The 23,063-nt window shown below is 31.9% G+C and overlaps 2 protein-coding genes and 1 long non-coding RNA gene across 3 annotated transcripts; 1 reads left to right on the plus strand and 2 right to left on the minus strand.

Moving 5' to 3' along the window:
- Window positions 1–676: 676 nt before the first annotated feature.
- Window positions 677–6,536, plus strand: LOC138896425 (uncharacterized). The gene is made up of 2 exons (XR_011409520.1): window positions 677–807; window positions 4,088–6,536. It is a non-coding gene; the product is annotated as an uncharacterized lncRNA (long non-coding RNA).
- On the minus strand, window positions 2,843–5,911 carry LOC104086799 (protein NRT1/ PTR FAMILY 6.4-like). Its single transcript, XM_009591133.4, has 5 exons — window positions 5,774–5,911; window positions 5,562–5,682; window positions 5,259–5,476; window positions 4,330–4,868; window positions 2,843–3,905 (listed from the first exon to the last, which is right to left on the minus strand). The coding sequence occupies exons 1-5, from the start codon at window positions 5,774–5,776 to the stop codon at window positions 3,014–3,016; spliced, it is 1,773 nt and encodes a 590-aa protein (XP_009589428.1). The 5' UTR covers window positions 5,777–5,911; the 3' UTR covers window positions 2,843–3,013.
- Window positions 6,537–17,115: 10,579 nt separating the features above from the next.
- Window positions 17,116–22,852, minus strand: LOC104086800 (endoglucanase 11). Its single transcript, XM_009591134.4, has 5 exons — window positions 22,395–22,852; window positions 22,073–22,285; window positions 21,523–21,723; window positions 21,016–21,270; window positions 17,116–17,949 (listed from the first exon to the last, which is right to left on the minus strand). The coding sequence occupies exons 1-5, from the start codon at window positions 22,629–22,631 to the stop codon at window positions 17,308–17,310; spliced, it is 1,548 nt and encodes a 515-aa protein (XP_009589429.1). The 5' UTR covers window positions 22,632–22,852; the 3' UTR covers window positions 17,116–17,307.
- Window positions 22,853–23,063: the final 211 nt, after the last annotated feature.

Raw genomic sequence — 23,063 nt, forward strand, 5'->3', positions numbered from 1 at the left:
GACATTATTTAGAAAAAGAAAGTTCGTACCTCTGATACTTTCAAAGTATTTTCTCGAGATGGCAGGGTCTCGTGCTGATAACGTGTTATAAAATAAAGACAGTAAAGTAAATACAAGTATAAAGAGAAACTGATATATTATTCAAACTTCAAACTTATGTACATAATGAACTGAATTCTCCTCTATTTATAGAAGAAAGGAAGCTGCTACTGCAAGCTGCTGTGTAAGCTGCTACTGCAAGCTGCTGTGTAAGCTGCTTGTACGCTGCTGTGTAAGCTGTTTGTAAGCTGCTACTCTAAGTTGTTATGCCAGATATAGATAATCTTCTATCATGGGTAATATTTATCCATAACGGAGTACCGTAAGGATAAACTTCTTGAGGAGGCTTATTTCCAATAGAGTACTAAATATATAAACATATTTACGGCGGTGTCTCGTATGGATAAATTTCTTCAAAAAACTTATTTACAACAGAGTATTAAATGAACATCCATAATATAATATATTTATAATATTTTATAATTATTTTATTATTTTGTTTCAATTTATGTCATACTATTTTATTTTAAAGATATTTAATTTTATACTTTTTATTTTATATTATTTTATTTTATGATGACACAAGTATAATAATGGTACTTTAAAATGGAAAGTTCTAAAATTCCTTCTCATGAATCAACAGAGTTATCAAAAACGCAGGAAGTAATTTTTTTTTTTCATGAATAGAATCTACTATTGTTGAAGTGCGGCAGGAGCTTAAGCTGAATCTTCATTCTTCAATGGTGTTTTAGCAGAGAGCAAAGAGAGGTAAAGCTACTATCGACTGCTCTGCTTCTGTTTCATTTGTTCTTCGTCTGAAACATAGGGTTTGTTAGATTATATATAGCTCTATCTGTAAATGGACATTACTTTACTTATTGAGGGCTATATTGTTTTATTTTCCCGTTTCTCATAAAATGTTTATGGAATTGAACTCTTCTATAGCAATAACTGGAGCAGGGATGAGAAATTTTCTAAATCATCTCTTTGATTTTATATTTGGAGAACGTTAAAACCTCAGTTCAGAATTGAGAAGGCCATATAAGTAATAGGGCGAGATGGTTTCACACTTTTACGGTCTTTTTTCGTAAGGTTCAATAATATGGCTGATGCTTTCTTGTAACAACAATAACAAACCCATTATAATCTCACGAGTGGGGTCTGGGGAGTGGGGTCTGGGGAGTATAGTGTGTACGCAGACCTTACCCGTACCTTATGTTAGAGAGGTTGATTCGGATATACCTCGGCTCAATGATGCCTTCTTTGTAAGCATAGTAAATTTCAGAAGATATATTGTTCCTAAAATTGACATCATACAGATTCGGTACTAAAATTGTAGAATGGAGAGTAATACTTTGTAGTAAATTCCAAAGACAATACTCCCTCCGTTCCAATTTATGCGAACCTGTTTGATTGGGCACGAAATTTAAGAAAAAATGAATGACTTTTAGAATGTGTGATCCTAAACAATTCAAAAAAGGGCCCAGAGTATTTGTGTGGTTATAAAAGCTTCTCATTAAGGGTAGAATTGTAAGTTTAAGCAAAATTATTTCCAAATTTGGAAACGGATCATTCTTTTTGGAACTGACCAAAAAGAAAATAGGTTCAAATAAACTGGAAAGGAGGTAGTAACTTTTAAGGAAAGCCCAATGAGGGAAACCCATCTTCAAGCTATATTAACAGATCTCATCATAGTTTTCGTTGATAAAAGTTATGAGAAACTTTATGTCCTAGTATGTAAGTTTATTCAGTAATTTCAAGCATATTCTTTTTCTGGCTCGAATGGTCTTCCGGAATTCAGCAATGCACTTTCCGTGGCTGAGCAATCCAGGCAGGGGCGGCTCAAGAAAAGTTGTGGCCTAAAGCCAAACTTTATTAAGAGGCCTTAAGCTTTTAACCAAAAGTTCAAATATATTTTTATTTTAATTCTATTTTGTCTAATTTTTTGAGATGTAAAATTATTAATGATATGTGTATAATTTATTTTAATCGTTCTTTTCTATTTGACAATATAAATAACATATCTAATCTTTTTTGACCACCCATGAAAGTATTAAAGTTCCAATAATAATCTTTTTTAAGTCGAGTAACCTTATTCATACTGACATATTTGAATTCTAATTTTTAATGAAAAAAAAAATTACATCTATGAAGTGAAAACACACAAAAAATCCAAGCAAAGTTTCACTGCTTTAGTTAATTTTGATTGTTATTGTGCGTGCTTGAAAACTTGAGAAATAGTAATGACAATGAATGTACAATTTAATTTATTCAATGTCCTTGTTTTTGAGAGAATAAATAGCTTTGTAGGAGAAAAAAATAAAAAAAAATACAAGTTTTATTATGAAAAAAGGAGAAGACAATATTAATGTCATACTGTAAATTGACCAACATTCATTTTCAATCCTTGAGTAAATAGTTATCTATTCATCTTCTATAAGTATTTTATACTTTTTACCTTATATTATTCAATATTTTTGAAATAAAATCAATCATAAAAAACATAATTTAGAAAATGGGGCCCCAGAGAATTGGGGGCCTAAAGCCATGGCCTTACCGGATTGGCCCTTCAGCCGGCCTTGAATCCAGGTAAACGTAATTATGGCGTTACTTAAAGCAAGAAATATGACCAGGTTCTAATTTCAGCCTGCATTGTAGTGTCAATATCACATTGCACTTGCTGAATTGATCATTTTTTTTTAACAAGTAGTTTAATTGATCATATTTCTTCACTCTGATGTCCTTACAGCATCCAATATATCAGGAATAACGAATGTTTTAACTTAAACGGAAGCTTAAGACATTTGGCAAATTAGTATTGATGTCTTTGAGAAATCAATATGGTCCTATAATACAAACTCTGGAAATGAATGATGTGTTGAAAGCTTATACGACGTGGTACGCCATCTTAATGAAGTACTTAGCTGTATTTGACTATAAAAAAACTTGTATCGAAACTATCTTAATAGAGTATTTAAGCTTCCTCCTTCTCCTCTGCTCCGAGTTTCTTTTCCTTGTTGCCAAGGGTCAAATCCTTCCAATCCTTGAGCTCTTTTGTGGAATCCTCAAGACTGCTAAGGCGTTGTACCTTGTATTGGTGTCTCATTGAAAAAACAATAAAAACCAAGAAATTAATTACTCCAAGCACTGCGAGCAGCCAGTAGAAGAGGTCCAGCTTTCCTTTGTTTAAATTGCTTTTAAGCCAGCTTCCTTTTGTTACTTTTGTTACAAGGGACACTAGCAAGCTACTCACAAAATATCCCATTGAGAGTGTGCTGAGAAATAGGCCTGTGCTCATAGATTTCATCCCTTCTGGTGCCTCCCTAATGAAAAATTCAAGCTGACCTACATAGGCAAAAGCTTCCCCGGCACCTACAATGAAGAATTGAGGGACTAACCAAAAAGCTCTTATTTTGAAGTTGTCATGGATGGCACGGTCCCTCCTTAGTCGTTCTACCAAAGCTGAAGCTACCATACCAGCAACGGAGAGTACTAGTCCAATTCCAACTCTCTGAAGGCTTGTGAGTCCTTGGATGTTGTGAGTGAGTCTTCTGGCAATACGTACAGTGACCCTTTCATTTACTGAAGTAAAGAGAAGTATGCTAATAAAGAGAAAGAAGGAAAAGGAGCCTGCAGGAATGGCAAAGTTGCCGACATTCCGGTTCATGAAAGTAGCTTGTTCAATGGTGAAGGTATTCATCTGAGAGTATACTGTCCAAAACAGTATGCATGTTGACCATATGGGAATCAGTTTAAGCACCATTTTCACTTTTTCAACTTCGGTAACTGTTGAAACAATCCAACGGTTCTTGCTATTTTCATTTGCCGTGGCACTGTCATCAATAATGGCTGCCTTGTCAAGACACCTGTTTGATTACAATTACTAGTACTGGTTAGCTTCTATTTAAATGAAATATTGTTTTTTACTACTAATTTCATATGATGATCCTTAACTGTCCTAAAACGACTGCGGTCAGGTTAATTCTGGCCGTATATGTTAAAATTTCACTGACTACATTTTGATGCAATTGCCTGTGAATATATGTAGGTTGAAGATTCCATACTTGTGATGCCTATTGTCTATTTTGTGCATTCTGTTGGGTATGATCAGATCTGCCTAGCGAGTAGCGATCTTCTCATTGGTTTTCAATTAGATAATCAGTTAAGTAATGCCCTCCCATAATTATCAGTGTTTTACATGGATAATAGATAATAGTCTGATTTAGGTGATTGAAATTAGTTCGTTAAGCATCTCTAGGCTGTTACTTCTACTTTTAATATCATGCTTACCTGAGCATATGTGTATGTTGTACTTTTGCATTGTGATATTCATTCAAGAATGCAGGATCAGAAGGGTAGGAAAGCTTTCTCTTCCTCCAAGCCAAGAACAAAACTCTCCATATGATAGTCAAAGGACTTCCTTGAGGCTTCTTGAATCTATAAAATGTCGTTCCACCAATCAATACAGCCACACCCAGGACCATCGTGCCTGCTGATATCCCGTATCCCCATCCTCTTCCTACATTATCTTGTAAATACACCAACACGGTCACTGCAAACAAAGAACCCAGGCTTATGCAGAAATAGAACCTGTTGAAGAAGTATATCATGGATTTGTTTTCCTTAGGATCTGATGGGTCAAATTGGTCCGACCCAAACCCAGAAACGTTTGACTTGATTCCACCTCCACCAAGAGCTAGGGTGTATAGTGCTGTATAGAGTAGAGCAAGTTGCTGGCTACTGGCTGCAATGCAGTGACCTTTTCTTGAATCACATTCAGGGGGCTTCATGCTTCGAATGGATGTCGCCAGTGTCAAAAGTGTTACCCCCTGGTTAGACACGAGATACATATTATGGATGTTCAAGTGTTAAAACAATATTTATTGCTTCATTTATGAACTGTAATACATAGAAAAATTTAAAAATCTAGAAGCATTTAAATGATATAGGCTATAATATGTAGAAACTTCCTATTTCTAAGAGAAACAAGTAAGCTTTACATGTAATGCTTTCAGTGAATAGCAAATCTTTTAGCAGTTGGAAAACCAGACACAGGCTAGAATTGCGCACAGGTCTTGTTTCCTTTTCAGATCATTTTCTTTTACTGAATCTAGGCTACATGTTGTCTATTAATGTGAGGATTCTTTCTTCCATTTCAGATTTTCCTTGTTGATATAGGAGACAACTTTTCTATCTCTAATTTGGCTCAAGAATCTTACCAAAGCAGCAATTGAAGCAAAGATTGCAACAGTCAAATAACGGCCAAGTTTAGCATCTGCAAGGAAACCACCTAGAAGACCAAGAAGATTAAGTGTGCCCATGAAGTTGGTGACAATGTTGGCAGATTTGGAGGCTGGAAGATGTAAGTCTCCAACCAAGTATGTAACTAAATTCATCGATATCCCCATAACACATATCCTTTCTGATAACTCCGTTCCTATAACAAAATTTTCAGTTATAAGACTGCAAAAACATTTGTTACACTCAAGATATTAGACAAAGTTTTATGGTAGGAAGGGCACCTAGAATGAGTCCTGCAGCTAGCCATCCCCCTGTTCGAGACTTATCAACTGGATTTCCTCGAAAATCAACTAGAGTTCCATCTTCTGCACCATCTTTGGCAGCATGGTTATCAACCAAAACCTATGCATGATTAAAAGAAAGCCTAGATGAGATATGTAAGCATAAAAATAATAATATTCTTGAATGGAAGAGAATAACCGAGTCTAATTACCATTGCTGTAAGAGGGCCTTCACAGAAATGGGAATAGAAACAGAGGTTTAACTATGAAGGAGGGGATGATATTATATTTGGATTCTTGACTATATAGTTTAAAGAAAAGATAGAGATGAATAATTAGGCCAAAAGATTAGAAAGGTAGGCTGTTGCAGAAGCATTCTATTGCCTCAATATGTTTTAAAGCAGGAAGGTACTGACTGATAATTGCAGTTTTGTTTGTATTTGGAAGGATAATATTGTGGTTGGAATAGCTTACAACCTACTGAGCCATTAGATTGGAAATTGACATATGTTTGAATGAACGTGCTTCTTATCTACACAGAATGGGACCAGCTGTTTCAGCCCTTCAGGTTATTCCCTCTTCTTTTTACAAATTACATCTGCTTACTTTGATCTTTGACAGTGAACTTGATATAGGCTGGATTCAGCTAAAGGTTGAGGTGAATATCATGTTAAATCTCAGTCACAGAAAAAAAACCTTTTTTAGCTGAATGGCATATTGTTTCTCAATCCAATAGTCAAATCACCTTTATCTATAAATAATGCTGTCATTTCTCCCATGTTATTGGAAGAACTGTATAGTAAGAATCAAGCATATAACTTTTGCAGAATTGTTCACACATGTAACTTTGCCATAAACAACTTCGCATCATATCAGGAAAAACTTAATTTAGACGTTAACGAATCAAGTAATGCAAGTGTTGATTATGTTTTGGTACAATGGATACAGTTATTCATTTTTCGATTTTTTGGTCTACCATTATGTGTATTAATTGGTCACTTATTTGGCCATATATTGCATATTTTTCTCCTCATTAATCCTACCCCGGCCCCCCATTCACCGTCCTTATCCCAGGTCTCTCGTCTCTCCCCTCATTGATACAGTATGTATGTATATACTGTGTCAAGAAGTTTAAATACGCTAAGTATACTTAAAGTTTGATATGTTTAAGATAATGGGAGAAGATGGCTAATTGTCTATCTTTGTTTTATCTTAATCAACAGTCTAGATGCAACAGCTGTTTGATACGTTGATAAATTTGAGAGGATTTACGAAATAGTAATCAGAATTTGTGGGAAAGTTAGGTAATTTGTTGAAAATGTTGAATACTAACATTAGTAGAAGTAAATTGAATTCTTGGGACGTGAAGCTAGCTGCTATATTAGAAAAAGAGGTGGTATTTATATTGGTTTTTTTCACTCCATATTTATTGTGAACTAGAAATAAGTTAAGAACATTAACTACTAACATTATCTTCATTATAAATTAGAACAAGGACAAGTACTAACAATACTGAGGTTTATGTAAATTTTTCGCCAGTATGGCGCTAGCTAGCTTTATTTCGTCAAGCATCGAGAACTTATGGAATTATTTTATTTTATTTTTGAGTTTAACCATCTTGTATTTATAATCTATTGGTTCGATTAATTTAGATTCATATCGAGCAGGTTCGTTTAAAAGGTAAAGTGTTCCTATCATAATGTTTCATATTCCCTAGGCTCGAATCCGAGTTTTTTGTTTAAGGTTAGAGAAATCTCAACTATTCCACCTCACCTATTGGTGACTACGAATAATAATAGCTGAACCATAGTAAATGTTGCAACTGCTCCATAGCTAATGGCCTTCAGCTAGCTACTAAAATAGCCTTAACAAATTGACATCTAAGTTCTGCATTAAGTGAATGCTCTTCTATTTTTGTATCAGCGGTTGTGTTTCCAGATCGTCATTTCCTTTTGCGTGCGTATAATTACTTGCACAATAAATGTGTAATCGAGGTTCGATTCTTGTCAAATTTTAATATTTGAGTAGACAAATTCACGTCATTCTTAGACGTCCCGTTGGAAATTGTTGGTACTATTCAGGATCAACCACACAAGAGAACCCTTGTCTACTTATCTGTCCAAATTGCCAATGGTGTCAATGGGACCATGTTTTTGTTGTAATCCTCATTTACAAATCGCACATAGTACAAATAGGGATTCTCAATCGAAGAGACTGCTGATAGGGTTTCTGCAAAAACTACTGGATGTTTTTTTTGTGTGGCGTGCTATGTGAAGCCAAATTAATGAGTTAATAACTACTAAACCATGTAACTATCCATTGGTTATATTAAATGCTTAAATCACTAGCTTTACTCCATATTTTGAGACAAATATAGCTTTAAAAATAGTTTCATATAGCATATTTACGCTTTAAGCCGATGATCTTCCGGAAATAACTTTTTTACCTCCACAGGGTAAGGATAAGGTTTGCGTACATGTTACTCTCTCCAAACCCCATACAGTAGAAATACACTAGGTATTGTTGTTGTTATTTTTTCGTTTAAAGGGACCAAAGTTGAACATCCCAACTACATCAAGGTTTAGTAAGATTTTATGAGGATCAAATTCAAAGTTTATGTATAAGTGATAAATTTTTATGTAATATATATATATATTATAAAAGTATGAATACAATGTCGGTTTACAAAAATAATCTTATAATATTAAGCGTAATAACTCATAATAAAAGGACATAACCAGAATGCTAGATATTATCCTTATAATCCTATTAATTTTAGGACATAATACTACACGTTAGGAATCCTACATGATTACCTTTAGGAATCCCATTAGTATAATTACTTTTGGACGGTCTAATTCATATAAAATTGAACAAGTAAATATCCTTAGTCTTGTAATCCTATTACTTTTAGGATATACTTCTTAAAAATTCATATTACTAATTTAATTTGAAAATGTATTATATTGTCCAAATCCATTTAGAAAAAGAAGAGTATTTTATTATAAAAGCACAAATACAATATTAATATACCAAAATAGCCCTAAAATATTAAGCGGAAGAACTCATAGGGAAAGGACATAACTGCAATAACCTATTTTTTGGACTACAATATCTTCTTTGCTAATTTTTAATATTTAAGATTTAAAATTAATAAAATTTTATCTATTAAATTCTTATTAAAAATATGTAGGAAGGTTTAATAAAATCAATTTCATAAGAATCCTCCATATTGGCAATACATTACCACTCCATAATGTCCAATACCAAAAAATATAAAAGTAATATTAAATGGACTGCATAAAGAGTTGAAATTGAGAAAAAATACCACAACGATAATATATTTTTATATTATATTTGAACTATTTTCCTACTCAAATAATATTTTTTTTATCAATTTTTTGCGTAATATTGAAAAATAACCAATTATTAAACAACAAAAAAATTATTTAAGAATATAAATGTGTGAGAAAGAGAAAAAAAACGGTTGGTAAGAGTCAATACCACTAATAATTCTACAAACATAAAGATCTAAAAGTGAAATGTCATATCAATCTTTTACTCTTTGAAAATAAAATTTATAGTGGATAAAATTATAATTAAGATTAAATATTCAAAACAAGAGATGAGCTAATATTAAGATCTGAATCAACATAGAATAAATTATTTTTTATGTTAAAACTAAATAATTAAATTTTTAATTAATTATTTAGCAAGAGAATCCAATTCAATTATTTTTTAAATTCATCATACGAGTAAAATTCTTATTCAAGTTAAAAAAATATCTTAGGATACATAAATTTATTCCATAAAAAGAGCGTTAGAACACAAAGTAAAAATGTTAGTATATTATTAAGAATCACAATGTTATACAAGTGAATGAGGAAGCACAATCAAAGCTAAATCATAATCAAGAACAAGCTTTCAAGACTATATTATAAAAAGTCGACTATGGTATAACGAGATTATTCTTTGTAGATGCCTCCGGCGTAATCGAAATAATATTTCTATGTTATGCATTACTTGCAAATATAACATCAAGAGGCATGACACTGTTAGCGATAATAGCAAGTGGTGTACCAAGAACGATTTTATTGTGAGGCCACCCACTTTAGATTTGATATACCTCTTCAAATAACTTAAATAACCATCGCAAATATATCAAAGCAGAGCCATGATACTAAATTTATCAGGAAAGCAAAATTGATAAATATTGTATGAAGCACTTATGGCAACGTGTAAAACGATCAAAATAATTGCCCAGAGTTCTTATTAATGAACCGTTTGGTAGAAAATTAATGGTTTGGGAGGTGATTTCTATCAAGTACTACAAGTAGTTCTAAAATCGACAAAAGCTTGCCAAAGATATACTTCTGGTCTCAAATGAAAAAGATTCAACTGACAATAAATATAAAGTAAGAACAGATCCAGTATTCAGTGTCTTCTTACTTCGTGTCGGAAACGAAGAAGAGCATCCAATAAAAAATAATTTGTTTTTTTCCTGAACACTTCGTTATCAATCCCAATGGTAATAGTAGTACATTTAATAAGAGAAATATTTCTATCATTATATTAAAATGTAATTTGTGCAAATCGCAAGATAGAATTAAAAAGATATATTAATTAGCTAGCAGAAATGCATATGTTGATCAACTAAATAAAAGGTTGATTGCAAAATTTTATAATAAAAATAAAATATTTTTCAGTTTTTGACTCAGCTGAAAATGATATCAATAATTACTACCAAAAAGAATACTTAAATGCTTTAATACCAAATGGCCTTCTACCATACATGTTTGTTGTCAACTTTATTATTTCTTACGCATGTTAGTGTCACCGTATATATAATAGACTAAGTTAAAATTGATTTTTCATTGTATGTAGGTTAATTTTGAGAAAAAAATATGTTTGTCGTGCTACTGAAAAAACTTAGATACGTTGAATAGCTTATGTAATAGCACACATATGGTATATAGAAGTTTTGACAATAACGTCATACATACAAAAATTATGATACTGGTCAATGTGCTTCTAAGTATATTGTTGTCCCTGAATTCAACTTTCGTCTTCCGAAACTAAGGAATATCCTTTTAAATTTGTGTGAAAATAATTTTTAGTATGTTTATATTTTGCAAATATAACAAATAAAGCACAAGGACAAACACCCTAAATATTGAACTATATTTACCGCAATATGTTTTCTCGCACGAACAACTGTATGTTGCACTTTCAAGAAAGATATCAAGATCAACAACAAGGGTTTTGGTTAAGGCAGAGCAACCAAAGCATTAGGAGAAAACATATAGAAAAAAAAATATCGTCCACAAACAAGTGTTTGTTAAGATACCATCACATTAAATACTTTTAAATTATAATACATAATTATCCAACTAACATGAAAAAATTGATAATTTGTGTAAGTTTTGATGATGTCCTTTTATTTTAAATTTATTTATTATGCTAATGTAATAATGTTTTTCGGCATTTAGATGATTGTTGTATTATACATAAAATTTATCTCATTAATTAAATTTTACTATCCTTCATATAAATAAATGTTTAAATCATCACGTGTCATTATTAATAGATACTATATATATATATATATATATATATATATATATATATATATATATATATATATATATATATATATATATATATATATATATGTCATGGAAAGGTTGGGCCCTGCTCCGATCACAGTATATAATTAAGAGGGGGGGGGGGGGGATCAAGAGACGTGCATATCTTCTGCGTGAAGAAGAAAAGATAAGAAGAGATCCTTTTCATTTCCTCCTCCTCGATTTTGGAAGGTCCAAAATGAAGTATTGACTGGTGAGCATTCAGAGTCAAAAACTCATGCAAATAGCGAGGGTGTACAAAGAAAATTGATAAACTGGATCAAACCGATAATTCAAGTTAAACTTGGAAAAAAATCCGATTATAATTTGGTTTGATATTAGACAAAAAAATTCGACCGTAATTGATTTGGTTTGGTTTTAACTAAAAAAAGACAAACCCAAATCAAACCAACCCGATAATATATTTATATAGTTTTAAAAAATATTTTATACATATAAATATTTATTGTAATGTAATTTATAAATATTTCTTAAATTTTTTCACAATTTTATCTTTTAACGTATTATTTCAAGTTTGGACTTAATATTCTTGAATAGTAAATAAATTTTATAGCCCATAAATGTAACAACTCAAACAAAGTTTAAATCAACGGAAAAGGGTCATATTTGCCCCTGTACTCTTTAAAAAGGATTATATTTGTCATTCGTTATACTTTTTAGATATATTTATCCTTATCGTTATACTTTAAGATCATATTTGCCCATGTACTCTTCAAAAGGGATATATTTGCCTTTCGTTATACTTTTTTGACATATTTATCCTTACAATTATACTTTAGGATCATATTTGTCCCTCATCCGTTAGATCGCCATGTCCCACCTTTGTTTTCCTACATGACACCTATGCGGATTTCTTTTTCTTCCAATTTAAATGTGGTCACCTATTTAAACTAATTTAACCTACCCACCCAATTTAAATAAGACACACTAACTAAAATAAATGAAAAACCTAATTCCCCCCCCTCTCCCCCCTACTCGTCCATCTCTCTTCTCTGGATCAGCTCCATGTTTTCCGGAGAGCGAAAAAAATTTGGACAGTGAGTGAACAAAATTATAGTGTTATCTCTAATTGATTTATTTAATTATTTCACCTTTGTCTATGTTAATTTGTTTTCCTTTAATACTTAGGAGTTACGAGACATGATCACTCAATGATGTTTTAAAGTGTTTGTAGAGATACAACTATGTAAAGTCTAAACTTTGTCAATTGACCATGATTGATCCAAGAAAAGTAATTTTCTGATATAACATTTACGAAGATTGTGCGAAATACAATAGTGATATAGCAGCGACAACATATTGGCAAACAATAATTTTGAACTCAAAATCACCAATCTAATACAACTCACAATTGTTGTAGTAACCAAAGTAAATTGAGAAAAGTTGCACAACAATGGAGTTAATGAAGTCTTATTTGAATTGCGTGGACGAGTTAAATTAGCTTAAATAGGTGACTATATTTGAATTGGAAGAAAAAGAAATCCACATAGGTGTCATGTAAGAAAACAAAGGTGGGACATGTCGATCTAACAGATGAGGGGCAAATATGATCCTAAAGTATAATTGTAAGGATAAATATGTCAAAAAGTATAACGAAGGGCAAATATAACCCCTTTGAAGAGTACATGAGCAAATATGATCCTAAAGTATAACGATAAGGATAAATATATCTAATAAGTATAACGAAGGACAAATATAACCCTTTTTAAAGAGTACATGGGCAAATATGAACCGTTAAATCAATACTAATGCTAACAAAAGAAATTCAATTCAACACTAGGAATGCCAATAATGTTAAATATCTATTTTTTTAGTTTTACATTAATTTATAATAAAAATGTATAATGTAGTTTATCTTTTTCTTTAGTGCTTAGTTATGTAATTAATAGTATATATTAGCTATACTTATTTTAGAATGACCTATATAGTATTTTTAGATTATGTTAATTTTTATTATGGCTTATTAATTAGTAATATTTACTTTATGCAATTTTATTATCTTTATTATTGAATATTTTAGTATAATGCTATGACTTATCTCGTATTATTGTGTTATTTTCTTGAAAAATACATTATATAGTTATATCTTACTAGAACTAATAAAATATTTGGAGCACAAGTTACATATTTTGTGCTATGAAGATTTTATCAGGAAAAAACCCAAAAATCCGGAAAAAATAAAAACCTCGAGAAAAACCGAGATTGAAAAATCCGACACCATTGATTTGATTTGGTAATTGAAAAATTAGAACTAACCCGAAATATATACAGCCAAGGGAATTCAAAAACTCAATCCAACAAATCCAAGAATGACATTGGATTTGGAGCCTAATGTTGCATATGTACAAAAAGTATCATGTAAAATGATTCTAATGTCTTCTCCAGTCCCTTTCGAAATGATATTGTTCTGAACCAACGGCATTGAATGAATTCCCTAATAATGTTTGTGAGTGCTTTTGGCAGCGATTTCCCAGAATGCTGAATCCTACTATTTCCCAGAAAAATTACATCATGAATAGTCTAACCAATTTGATGTTTGTGTACGTGATTAAATCCACATGTTATGTATCACTTCAATTTTATTAAAAAAGCATTTTCCTCGTGATGTAAGTACACAACCAACTATGATAAGTATCTTAGCTTTTGATATGTGACCAGGGGCGTAGCTAGGTAGAGGCAAGGATTGAACCTTTTTGCTGAAAAAATTATATAAATAAGATAAATGAATTTTTTTAATTATGTATAAACTATTGAATCCCCTTCACAGGCGAATCCACTTACATTGTTCATCTGAATTAAGTAACTTCAGCTCAAATCCCTATATATACGCTACAGAATTCATTAAGTTCAAATAAAAGATTTCGTAAATTGAATTGTGATAGAACTCCAAACTCAAACCCACGTTGTTCAACTTCTGAATTCGTCTATAATTCCTTTGACATAAAGAAAGATTCTAGTGTGGGGCAAAGGAGGTTCAAAAATTATTTTAGTTCACACGTTCAAATCACGGTGTGACATTCTTTTTTTTTTAATCACCTTGTATAAATTTTTGACCGTGACATTGTGTGTAACGTAGAAGTGTCTCAACTTAGCTTACTATAAAAGTCGAATCTCTTTAGAGGCATCTCTTTTATTTACCTATGAGTGCCGCATAAGTGCTAGTTTGGGTTAATTAAGGTCCACTTCATGTTTTTCCATTTTACTTTGTTGTTTATTCCATGTTTTCAAAAGAATGAAGTTACATGAAATAGACATGCATTTATCGATGGATGAGATTAGGAAGAAAAAGAATGATGTGATGGTGCCATTGAATTTGAAAGTCATTAATAAGTTGATTAGATGGATGGGATTAGGAATGCAAAAGGAAGAAAAAGAATGATGTGATGGTGCCATTGAATTTGAAAGTCATTAATAAGTTGATTAACACACACTAATTGAGGTTTTCATATTAAGGACCTTTGCCTTAATATTGTTGAAAGTAGGGGTGTACAAACTGAATCGAAAAATCGCACCAAATCGAAAAATTAAACCAAATCGATTAAAAAATTCGATTACGTTTGGTTTGATTTGATTTAATTTGGTATTGAGTAAAAAAACCAGAATCAAACCGACATATAAATATATAATTTTTATATATACTTTTAAGATTTTATATAGAACTTTCTTTGAAAATTGTGTAGAAATATTTGGGATTCTCTTATGGGATATAATATTTAATAAAATATGAAGTGCTCCATATTAACCTTAAATAATGGTTTGTATGATCACTTTCTTATCAAGTGTTACTGAAATGCGTCAATCTCTTTGTTCTTCCATATTCATATGTCAAGATCTATTAAATTCTTATATCTTTTTCGCATTTGAAGTGGTTATTTAAAGTGGTTATTATTATGTAGGTATCATATTAATTTTTATGTTTAATTACTAAATTCGGTTAACCTTGAAAGTGTACATCAACGAAAAATTATTGTCAGACGACCAAAATAAATAACTGTCATGTGTTGCTAAGTAAATTCTCCCATAAGAATATTTAATAAATAATATGTTTTTTCAATTTTTTAAATTTTTACTAAATATATATTTACTTATAAAAAATTTAATAAAGTAAGATTAAAATAATATTTAAGTAACAAAAAATTCATCAAAACTGAATCAATCCATACCGATATAGTTAGTTTGATTTGATATCAATAAAAATTGAATTAACCCGATTCACGTACACTCCTAGGTGAAAGTATAAATGAAGTGTTTAAAAAAGAGATCTTTACCGTACTCTTAGAAAATGATAGAGAGCGGCTGAGCAGGGGTGTCGGCAAGGGGAAAACAACAGTTTATTTTAAGCTTTTGATTGAGACTTGAGAAGGTTGAAAAAGGAAATTTGAGTTGGCTTGACACAAGATTCAATAAAATTGGGGTCACACAAATATTACCGAGTACTTAGGAAACGCGTTTCAAAAGTTTTATAGTGCACAAATAATATGACATATTAATACTATAAATTTTAAAAACTTTTATTTATTTCTTAAGTTCCGTAGTGATTTAAATTATGTCACATAAATTAAAATAAATAAAAAATAGGTAAGTGTTTATATTTCATTCTGTCTCAATTTGTATAACATGCATTCTTTTTTAGTATGTTAAAAAAGAGTATCATTCTTTAAAAATAATTTAACTTTAAACCTTTTATTTTAATATTAATGAGATTATTATACCCATCCAAGTGTCTAAAGCTTATTTTAGATTATAATTTTTTTTCCCTTTCTTTTACTTTTCTTTGTGAGAGAAAGTGCTAACAATTTGTCTTAAAATAACGTGTTTATATCCTATGCAACCGAGCATTGGAGCACTTCTTAAGAGTAACAAAATAAGTAAGCAGCCTAATCAACAGGGCACTGTCTAGCTTAGGCCCCTTCTTCTATTGCTTAATAACAGAGTCCCTCACTTGCCTTATTAGTCTCATGGAGGTGGCAAAATGGTGGATCGGGTCGGATATAAGCGGGTCAAAATAGGTAATTTAATAAATTATCTGATCCGACTCGTATTTGAGACGGATAAAAAACGGATTATCCGACGGATAATATGGATATCCATATTATCTATGGCTTCTTGAATATGATCACTTATGGGAGAATTCCTAGTCTCCCAAACTTGGAACCCCCAATTTGAGACTTTACAAATATAAAAGTTAAACACATTAGTTATCCATTGGTTAACCATTTTCTAAGTGGATAATATGATTTTTATCCATATTCGACCCGTTTTTAAAAAGTTCATTATCCAACCCATTTTTAATGAATAATATGGGTGAATAGATGTTTTCTTTTAACCATTTTGTCACATCTAGCCCCTTTTCTATTGCTTAATAACAGAGTCCCTCACTTGCCTTATTAGTCTCATACCAGGCATAACTTAGTCCCTTTAACAAAACTATTAATGAGTTTAAGTTTTAAAGGCTGATTATATAAAAGAATACTCACACAACCAGGTTACTTAGTTGGTAATTACAAATAAATCTCTTGATAAACTTAATTAAATAAAAATTACCTGCAAGTGTTGGCTGAGTTGGTTGGGTGAGTGATCGATTTCTCTCGTCAACAGCCTCCTCAATGAAAGCTCATCGCACTAGTGCAGTTTACATCTCATGTATGGTTTGCGAGCTATTGCACAGTGAACATGTCAACCAGTACGCCCCAAATGGTAGGGAAGCTAATGTATAATGAGCAGGTTACCCATTGCATACCCGAATGGTAATGGCTGCGGGTTTCTCAAGGAATTTTCCAAAAGAATCTAATAAAAATTGTAACTTGCTATCACATATTACAATTCATAAATTTTGTGCTGTCTATGTATATAACTTATATCCAAATATTAAAATAAACAAAATATCGAAAATGCATAGATTTAATACATAAGTTAATACTTACTATATTATATTGCATTATCAAATATGCACAATTGGGGTCACACAAGGTTGGGGTGGGTGGTGGGGCATGGGGCTGTGCCAAACTATTAGCCACCATAAGAAAACCCCAAAAAAGAGAAATACAAAAACATTACATATTCTATGAATAATAATATTGCGTGTAATACTTACTCGTTTATTAGAAAGATGCAATTAATGGCGGATTACTCAAGAAATTCAACTTTGCGAAAATTCCAACTAGAGGTGCTGTATTATATGTACACGCCTCCGTCTGCACATAATTTGCTCTATCATCTTCAAAATTATCTTGATTATCTGGCCCACCAACCAAAGCCCCAATTAAAATATTTGGGTTGGGCTCATCTCTGTTGTACCAATAGTCATACCCTTGAGTACAACCAATAAAGCCTTTGTTTTCCCTATAGGACACAATTGAGGCCCCTCTGTGGTGGACTCTTTTTGGGTAATTTGGGCCAAAGCCCACAAGATAACTCATGTTTCTTGGGTTAAGGCCCAATATGTAATCCACTTGAGATTTTGCAAAATTGAAGAGATCTATATGATCAACTATTCCTTCACTGCAGCTGATTTTCTGGTTGGATTTTTGAAGAAAATCTGAGTAAACTGTGAGTAAAAAAGCCGACGTCGATACGTACTGCATGTTGTTCCATTGCCGGACGTATAATAAGCCGGCCGGAGTGCGCTCGACGTTGCTACTACCGTTGTTTTTGTTAAGACATGAACATATGTAGTGTTCGGCTTTTGATCGATATTGTTCCAGTATGTGGCTGTGTTCCTTGTGCTTTTCCTCATGCAGTAACTGTATTGACATAATCAGCAACTACGTCTCGGTCTCAAATAAGTCAGGATTCACTATACTTTTAACCGACCAAAAAGAGAGAAATAAAATCATTTAATTGTCAAGTAAAATTAGATAGTTGCATCTTTTTCTCATTTTGTTTTTTCTTGGGTATTGATCATGTGCTGCTAGTCAGCGGGTTGTCAAATCAATTTATGAGCTGTTTCCTTATTAAGTTTACTATTTTTTGAAGGGATAGGGATTTTTATCATGCTAAAAAAGAGAGTGCTCTATTAAATTCTGAATTTAAGTATGTACCCGAAACTCAATTATTTTTACATCAATTTAAAGATATGCTAGTATAAACTTCAGGAAGTTGAGATAGAGGGGGGCAAATCTGCTTATAATTTTCAAGTTGGGTAGATGGCAATTCAATGTTGTAGGAACTCAAATCAGAACCACAAGCAGTGATTTCACCAGACATTAAATCATATCATATGCAAGAAAAATGAAGGGGAGGAAAATGACTATTTATTATAGTGTATGCCCAACTATAGTTATTATCAGAACTAGAAATGCAATCTAATGATTACAATTTCATTTTCTATCACATAGATGCATATTTCATAAAAGCTCTTCCTTTTTCTACTTTTCATTTCACTATTGATAATCAAGGAACATTCTCTTTACCTGGCAGGAGTGAGGTATGCGTACATATTACTCTATCCAGGAGGGGTAAATCTATAACTTTAATTATGGAACACGTGAACCCATAATTCCTTCCCCAAAATAGGTATTACATATATGTATTTTCTAGAATTGGTCCAATATTATATATTGGCACACATACTTCGTAAAGGTTGAATGATGCACTTAGTTCAATACTTAATTATTTACTCAAAAGAAACAACAATCAATTCTCACTTTATACTTTTTTTCCCTCCTTTCTTTTGTGGTGCACCTATGTTATAGAAATTCTATTATCTTCTTATACTCTCAGACGCCACTTGTGAGACTAAACCAGATATGCTATTATTGTTGTTGTTGTATTTCACTATTCATCATCGGGAATTATAATTAGTGTCAAATTCAATTTGTGCGCACCTCGACTAATTCTACCGGTATATCTAACAACTGAAGATCCCACATTAAAGGCACTGTCATATGCCCAATGCAAAGGCATCATATGCACGTGACTTTGTTCTCTTAAGGCCCTATACCTTTATTCACCATATCTTAGTAGTAGTCCTCATTTATTAAGATACCTTAATTTGCGCTCACTTCACATATCTCTCTCAACTTTATATAGTACACTAGTTTTCCATAAAGTTAAAAGCATATCCCACCCAGAAGTAAAAGTATAATTCCACATTTGACTTAAACAAAAGCCACCACATAAGATTTGACACAAAGATATTAAGGAAATGTTACTGTTTAAACAATTTAAATTCAAAGAAAATAGGCTCTTACTTTATAAAGGTGTACATTTTCTTCTTTTTTTTGTTTTCTTATGGATACACGTTTCATAAGATTGAAATTGAAATATTGGAAGCTAATGCAGTACAAGAACATGCTGGCCCTAGAAATTCAAACATTTGAAAATGAAATCTTGTGCAGTAAAAGCACATGGTATAACCTATGGAATGCACATCTACCCTAACATGATTAAAGAACTACGTATATATACTATACTCAGTTACTAACAATGTGAAGATTACCATTACATAATATAATACTTATGTAATAGCAAGTCGTTTACCATTTTTTCCGACTACCATATAAGACTTGCTAACGTTTGTTATTTATAAGTCACTTAACTAAATATCTATCCACCCTCTCCAAATCCCACTTTATGGGATTACACTGATTTTTTATTGTTGTTGTTTAACCAAATAATATACATACATTTAGATATCTCTATAATAGTCATTCTTTATAACATTTTACTATACAACTAAGTTTTCTTTGGAACTGATTATTCATATAATGTTATATTATATGTTCTTTATAATAGCATTTCGCTATACAACAACAAACCCAATGTAATCTCACAAGTAGGGTCTGAGAGGATAGTGTGTACGTAAACTTTACCCCTACCTTGTAAAGGTAGAGAGCCATTTCCGATAGACCCCTCGGCTCAGTAAAAATATAGTCAAACCATTATTAAAAAGAAATAGGAGTATATTAATGGATACAATAATGAAAATAACAACATTTCAATATAACAATCAATAAAGTTCCAGACAGGGGTGTTCAAAACGAACCGAAAAACCGCACCAAACCGAAAAGTCAAACCAAATCGATTAAAAAACCCGATTAGATTTGGTATTGAGTAAAAAACCCGAACTAAACCGATATATAAATATATAATTTTTATATATACTTATAAGACTTTATACTGAATTTTCTTCAAAAAATAGTGTAGAAATATTTGAGATCCTCTCATGGGACGTAATATTTAATAGAACTATGAAGTGCATTCATTTTTATTTACTATAAAAAATAGTTGTATCACTTTCTTATCAAATATTACTGAAATGCGTCAATCATCTCTTTGTTCTTCCATACTCATATATTAAGATTTCTCATAATTTTTTCGAATTTGAAATGGTATTTTGATAATTTAAAATTAAATAGAATATATCATTACTTAGGTATCATTTTGATTTTTATATTTAATTATTAAATTCGGTTAATCTTGAAAGCGTACATTAACGAAAAATTATTGTTAGACTACTAAAAAAATAACTATCATGTGTTACTAAAAAAGATTCTCCCATAATAATATTTTAATAGATCATATGTTTGTCAATTTTTTAATTTTTATCAAAACTTTACCTATAACTTTAACAAAGTAAGATTGAAAAATATTCATGTAACAAAAAAATCCAAAAAACCCAATAAAATCGAACCAATCCAAACCGATATAGTTGATTTAGTTCGGTTTTGATAAAAATCGAACCAACCCGATCCATGTACACCTCTAATTCGTGACATACAATGTTATTATAGAAAGAATTGAGTACAATTAAATAGAATGAAAGAGAGTTAAGCTCTAAAAAGTCGATAGGAACAGTTAGGCCGTACCTTGGAAGCAATAATTTGGAGACCAGCAAACTTTACGTCCCAACTGAACTCAGTAATAGCCCAACCAATACCCCCAAAGGAATTTGCATTGTTAATTACATACTTCAAATACTTCTCATTGTCGGTGGCTTTGTATAGCCACAATGCTGCCCACAACAACTCATCTTCGTACCCACTCACTGATGCATAATAGCTCTTCACTTCTCCCACACTGTTATCATATTTCCCTCTGTATTTTTCACCAAACTCAAACAACTGCACAATGTTCATATAACCCCATTTCATTAAATACATACTAGCAAATAATAATTTTACATGTCACTATATGTAACTTAAAAGGATAGCTCGACGCACAAAGCATCCAGCGTTCACACAGTATTCGAAAAATGGTCGCACCCGTTGCACCTCAAGGGATGCGTTACAGACAGCCTTGCATTAGGGGCTGCGGTTCCAATATGTGACCTATAGGTTAGTATATATAACTTAAATTATTTAATTATTAGTTACCTCTTGGGCGTGGTGCAATAGTAAGTGAGAATAATGTGGATTATTTTTCCTAAACACAATCGACGCCGCTGCCATTGCCGCCGCCGTCTCTCCGGCTAGGTCGGAACCCGGGTTATTCTCGTCAATTTTGAATGCTTGCCTAGAAGTTGTCATGTCCTCCGGCCGTTGCCAACAGTAATGATCAGTATCTCCATCTCCCACCTATATCAAACAAAATTTCCAAATTTCATTATCTAATTAACCACATATGTTTTAACTTTAACAACAACAATAACAACAAATTCAGTATAATTTAACAAGTGTAGTCTGTGGAGCGTAGTGTATGCGCAGACCTTGAGAAGATAGAGAGACTAGTGGCGTAGCCGCATAGAACACCCTTTATCCGAAAATTATACTCTATATATAAGTCAAAGATTATTTTTTATAAATATATATTAAACATTGAATGCATTTTTACAAAATTTTTGATTTCGCCACCGAGAGAGACGGTCTCGGGTCAAGAAATATTTTAGCTCTAAATTATGTTTAAACATTTATTTAATCTAATTACCTCTGCCCATAACACATTTGGGCTAGTATGTGCTTTGATGAAGTAATCAGTACCCCATTTGATAGCTTCAAAAGCATGTTCCATTTCCCCTACATAAGAAATCTCTTCACCATATTCAATTACACCCCAAGACAACATTGTTACTGTAAACGCCATTGGCAGCCCAAATTTAACATGGTCTCCAGCATCATAGTACCCTCCAACCAAATCCACCTACATTATAAAATTCCAAACAGTAACCACAAATCATAAACATTATAAAAATCAAATCTTTTTTAACCTAAGAAAAGAACAAGACATAAAAAAGGGTAGAGGAATTTACTCCTTGTTCTAAGCCATCAGTTAAGCCAGAATTGTCGCGCCAAGTGACACGTTGGTTATAAGGTAAACGACCAGACCTTTGAGCTTCAAAATAAAGAAGACTTTTGGAAAGAGCATCTGCATAATCAAAAGCTCTAACAGAAGAAAAAATGGTGGAGAGTAAGAGCAGAACAGAACAATGTTTAAAAAATCTGTACAAAGAGAAAGAGGGCTTCTTCTTCTGCATTATTTCAACCATTTTTTGTTTAAACCTTCTACTCCTAAAGAGGTTTTAGGAGTGAAGGAAATGGAGAAGCTCTACTCTGTTTTGCTCTGTTTCTTCACTTGGGATCTACTCTACTGGAATATGTAGTAGATGTCTAGTATGTCACTTTCTTTCCCTAAGTGAGGAAATTTGTTGTGTTTCTCTCTCATATGAATAAGGAGGAAATTACGTGGGGCTTTGGAAATTTCTTTCCCTAAGCTCTCTCTCATATAAGAATTGTGAAATTTCGAAAAAAAATATTTGAAAATTAGAATCATAGTTGGACATGAATATAATTTAAAGCTATTTTTGAATTTTTGTAAGGGATTTGAAGTAATGTTTTTGAAAAAGAGCTATTTAGAAATTTTTAAATTTTCAAAAAATTCTGAAATACAAGTTCAAATAGAATTTTAAATAAGCATTTGG

This window comes from Nicotiana tomentosiformis, chromosome 7, assembly GCF_000390325.3.
Source record: "Nicotiana tomentosiformis chromosome 7, ASM39032v3, whole genome shotgun sequence".
Lineage (NCBI taxonomy): Eukaryota > Viridiplantae > Streptophyta > Magnoliopsida > Solanales > Solanaceae > Nicotiana > Nicotiana tomentosiformis.